At 44.2% G+C, this 5,215-nt stretch overlaps 1 protein-coding gene across 1 annotated transcript; it reads left to right on the top strand.

Annotated features, from left to right (window-relative positions):
- The first annotated feature begins 2,607 nt into the window (after window positions 1-2,607).
- On the top strand, window positions 2,608-5,025 carry LOC121966479 (transcription factor GATA-3-like). Its single transcript, XM_042516568.1, has 3 exons — window positions 2,608-2,995; window positions 3,112-3,503; window positions 4,417-5,025. Exons 2-3 carry the CDS (start codon window positions 3,269-3,271, stop codon window positions 4,992-4,994), a joined length of 813 nt encoding a protein of 270 aa, XP_042372502.1. The 5' UTR covers window positions 2,608-2,995; window positions 3,112-3,268; the 3' UTR covers window positions 4,995-5,025.
- The last annotated feature ends 190 nt before the right edge of the window (window positions 5,026-5,215 follow it).

Below are 5,215 nucleotides of genomic sequence, written 5' to 3'. Positions count from 1 at the left end.
TTTTTTTTTTTTACTTAAAGAGAGCCGGTCTGAATAAGCTCAGTTATTGACACCAAGGCTCCGGGAATCAAGTCACGGGACGGCTTCCATGTCCCATTCTCTAAGCTTCGATACATCCAGTCAAGAAACAAAAAAACATAATCGGGATTTTAGGCTACATTTACCGTCATGTGTTGCCTCTGAGCACCTAGAACGGAGACTGTGTGGATAATGGCTCCGCGATACTTTTCAAGAGGATAATTACACGAGTCCGCTGACAGCTCGACAATGGCAGCTACAGCAGTTTGCATCCAAGTTCAGTCTCAGGTTTGCCTCAGTGTGTGTGTGTGTGTGTGTGTGTGTGTGTGTGTGTGTGTGTGTGTGTGTGTCTCCAGGTATGGGGCTATCCTGGAGAGGAAAAATAGGACGCTTTGCCAAGTCTCTCCCAGTCTGTGCTCCCACGCGCCGCCTTGAGAACCTCCAAAATCAAACAAATAAACCGCGAATAAAACAAATAAATGGACTATTCACTTTTCTAAATAATTATAATGATTAAAATACACCTTTTGCGGAATTCATTCTGATAATATTGACCACTAACGGTCAATTTCATGCGTTTTTTGTGCAGCTAGTGACTCATTAACCCTTTGACACCCGGAGCGATTTCACTTCTCTTGAGCTGATGTAGGGCGTTTGTGTTTTTCAGTATTGAAATCTTTGTACCATGAGCACAGTGACGTCCTAAAATCCGAGAAACGTCCTACAATGCTAAAATTGTCCTAAAAACTAAGAAACGTCCTGAAATCCGAAAAGCATACTTAAATTCCAGAGACGTCCAAAAATCTCAGAAACGTCCAAAAATCCGAAAACATCCTAAAATCCTAGAAATATACTAAAATCCAAGAAATGCCTTGGTAAAAAATGTTTCAAAAATTGCAATAAATTAGTAAATTTAGAAAATTATTTATTTATTCTATTATTTATGTATAAACTAGGGTCTTGGGGAAAATATATTTACAATTATTTGAGTTACATATTAAAAAATTCAAGTTGCTGAATTATTATTCACAACATATATCATTTTAAGATTTTTTAATTTCTCTTTCATTTCTTTTTACTAAATTTCAGGTCATTTTCTTGTGCTTTTTACAAATTTCTTGCCAATTTTTGAGCCATTTCCTCTTCCTTTGCTCACTGCCTTCCTCCCATGTGTTTGGAAAAAAGAAATCACTACCTGGGCTTCAAAGGGTTAAACCGACCCTACCTGATATTACTGTCACAGGATGAATGCTGGTGATACCCACGCGCCTGGTGCAAGGGCGTGCGCGCTCCCGCTGCCTGCTGTATACCCACTGCTGCGCCGCGAGGAAGGTTCATTTCCTGACTGTTTACACCGCGGTGACGTCACATCCAGTGGCGTCGCCGAGGCTGCCCCCCCCACTACACACACACACACACACACACACACACACACACACACACACAGCTATTCCACGCTGCCAGTCTGACAGAATATGGAGAAACTGGCCTTTAGACATTAAATACTCCCCCAAGGAGAGCCCCCCCCCCCCCCTTCCCGCCGCGCACGAGAGCGAATTACGCGCGCCATCGTGCACATGTGACACTGTACATACAAGGTGAACACCTCTCTGATTTAGATGTGTAAGTGGTGTTTAATTTTTAGCCGCTTATGTGTTACATTTGAGGGGAAAAAAGGTGGTTAAATCACTCCCCGTGCGCGCTATCATGTTACATTTAATGCAGTTTTTGAATAAATAATGAGCCATTGTTGCTTGAGAGTATTGTACAGACACTGATAACATAACTGACAGGGAATAAAAGCCTACATAATATATTTCTTTTATTTTATATTCTTTAATTATTTATTTAGGCTTTCTTAAATGTATTTATTTTTTTAGTCTTTAAGGTCCCAGGCGTCCTTGTCCGCGCCTGCTTCACGGTGAGCAGATCGGCTCAATTCGGAATCTACCATTAGAATAATGTGCCTGTCACCGCGAGAGGACGCACTGTCACAATTTTAAGAGTCCCGCAACCTGCCATTGGCCCGGAGCAACAGGCTCTGCTGCAGTTTCTCTCTCTCTCTCTCTCTCTCTCTCTGCACAGACAAACTGCTGCAGACTGTTTGAAAAAGTGCCGATTAAAACGTGTCTTTATTCTTCAACACTTTTATTTTATTTAACTTGTTTAAATGTTTTTATGACACGTGGGTGTTTAATTTTTGATTTTTTGAAATGCGTTTTTGTGAATCTCTTAATAGCGTCTCTATACTTTAATGTTTTATTAATGAATTCAATCTGCAAAATTAATTTGCAGCATGAATTCAGCACCTAAATATGTTTTCATGCATAACTAGGTTGCAAAGTTGAATTCGGAGCACTTTTTTAAAAAAAATTGGAATATCTTTATTTTATCTTCTTTGGCAAGGTCATTGAAAGAAATCTTGCAGCACTCCTGCATCTCTCACGTTATATTCAATTAGGGCAGGCCCCTCCCCTTAACTGATGACACTGACAGGCCCTCCTTAAGTTGCGTCGCGCCACAGCTGTCTGCAAGCATTGAGCTGCCTGGCGCCATCCTGAAAGAATGCCTTCACTGTAAAAAAAAAAAAAAAAAAAAAAAAAAAAAGGGAGCTGTAGAGAGAGAGAGAGAGAGAGAGAGAGAGAGAGAGAGAGAGAGAGAGAGGAGGTAGAGCAAGGGCAACAGCCACACAGACGAGAGGGGAAAGAGAGAGAGAGAGGAGCGGAGTTAATGGAGAGGGCTCTACAACTGCGCACAAACACAGATTTGATCAGTGAGTTTAACTTGCTGGTGCTGGTCAGTGCGCAGTGAAGCCATCCGCTGCAAACCAGCCGCGCGCCCGCAGCCCCAAACTTGTTGAGCCGGGCTTAAACATTTGTTTTTTTCGCCTGAGAGGAGCAAGTTCAGGAACTCTGCGTTGGATTCCATTTTGGACGTATTTATATGACAACACCTTTGTTGCATTTGTAATGTGGGGGTATGTTTCGTGTTTAAATATTTTCGCTTTAAAACAGCGCAAGCCTGTTGTGTGCTGCATGTTTTTTTTTTTTTCCAGAAAAAAATGAGACATTAAATTCTCCCCTCTGTCTCCAGGTGATCGGAAGCGAGCGCGGAACCTGTGGATTTAACACACACAAAAAACACGCACGGATTTGGGACTGATTCTTTTCTTATCTTGTGACTTGTTTGCATGAACTCTGACTGACGAAGAAGAAACAAAAACAAAAATTTAAAAAAGCGAGAGAAAGCGATGGAAGTAAGTGCGGATCAGCCACGATGGATGAGCCATCATCCCGCGGTGCTGAACGAGCAGCATCCCGGCTCACATCACCCGGGCCTCGGCCACTCGTACATGGACCATTCGCAGTATCAGCTGGCTGACGATGTGGATGTACTCTTTAATATCGATGGACAGGGGAACCACGTCTCTCCGTACTATGGAAACTCTGTCCGCGCCGTCCAGAGGTACCCTCCTCCTCCGCACAGTAAGTAAAAAACGGCCTCTTTGGGCCTTTTTATTTAATAATGCGCGCATTAGATCCGTGCGCGTAATGCACCCTAGCAGCGATTACTGTCGCCGCGTTTGGAATTATTTGAGTGTGATCCAGACCAGGTTTCGGTTTTGGCCCGAGCTGACTTGGGTCTAAAAATCCGAGAGCGTAAAGAGCTGTGAAACCACGCCGTAAATACGTCTGGTTTACCTGCAGTTTGTCTTTGGTTTCCGCGTGTATCACATTCAACTCCCCAAACACACACTCTCAAACACACACACAAAAAGAAAATATAAAAACTAGTGCGTAATTTGTTTCAAAAATCAACGGAGTGTTTAGATTTAAACTATTAGAAGTCACACACCTGGAATATTTTGTATTCACTGCCTCACAAAAATATCACATTCGGCTCAAGATTTTCAAAACCTCGTGCGTAATTTGTCTCCGAATCCAGCATTTATTATTAGTATTTAATTAAACAAACGTTGGCTCAGAAGTCACACCTGGAATGTTTCGGTAGCACCGCTGAGCGCGTGAACAATATTTATCTTTATTATAACATCCTGTTTGGCGAGTCATTTGTGGAGTTCCCTATAAGTGCAACTTCCTCAATCACGAAGCGTTTGACTTATTGCGTCAAAGGGCTGTTTGGTGGAAAAAAGGTCATATTACGTACAAAGGAGACGGCAGCAGAAAATACTTTTGACTGAGCAGCTGGAGGCGGGTTAAATTTGTGCTGAAATAAAATCTGTAAACGCGTTTGGTAAATCTGTGCGTAAAAGTTTTAGCAGGCCTCAAATTGCGGATGTTCCTTGATAAATTGTGCAATTTTAGGCGCCTTTTCAGGCCTCAAATGTCTGCAGAGTGAGGGGGTGAGATGGTGATGTTTTGCTGTGTTTGTGCGCAGGTAGCCAGGTGTGCCGTCCCTCGTTACTGCACGGCTCCCTGCCCTGGCTGGAGGGGAGCAAAGGCATCGCGCCGCACCACAGCACTTCCCCCTGGAACCTGAGCCCCTTCCCCAAGAACCCCCTGCACCACGGCTCCCCGGCCGGCCTGTCCGTCTACCCCCCGGCCTCCTCCTCCTCACTGTCCACCGGTCACACCAGCCCGCACCTCTTCACGTTCCCCCCGACCCCGCCGAAAGACGTGTCCCCGGACCCGGGCATCTCCACCCCGGGCCCCAGCAGCAGCTCCGGGCGGCAGGAGGACAAGGAGTGCATAAAGTACCAGGTGACCCTGGCCGAGAGTATGAAACTGGAGTCGACTCACAGCCGGAGCGTGGCATCAATCGGCGCAGGGTCATCCTCTGCCCACCACCCCATCGCCACATACCCTCCCTATGTCCCCGAATACGGCCCCGGCCTCTTCCCACCGAGTAGCCTGATAGGTGGGTCATCTTCTAGTTATGGTTCCAAAACGAGACCAAAATCAAGGTCCTATTCAGGTAGGCGTGCGCTTTTATTACATATCATTTTTTTAATCTAACATCATTCCCCAGATTTGCAGCCTTAATGATCAGAAATGTTTAATTTCATACAAAAAAAGAAAAAGAAATGCCCATAAGCAGCTCATTCATGAACAAGCTCTGCTTTTTTGGGGGGCAAAAAGGTCAAAAAAGGCGCAACAAAATGCCTCAAAGCTCTTTCTTTCATCATCTGAGAATAATAACAAAAACAATAATAATAACAATAATAATAATAAAGGCC

The sequence above is a fragment of the Plectropomus leopardus genome, unplaced genomic scaffold (assembly GCF_008729295.1).
Source record: "Plectropomus leopardus isolate mb unplaced genomic scaffold, YSFRI_Pleo_2.0 unplaced_scaffold24741, whole genome shotgun sequence".
Lineage (NCBI taxonomy): Eukaryota > Metazoa > Chordata > Actinopteri > Perciformes > Serranidae > Plectropomus > Plectropomus leopardus.
Note: the sequence above shows the minus strand (reverse complement) of the source record. Positions and strands in the feature narration are given on the sequence as shown.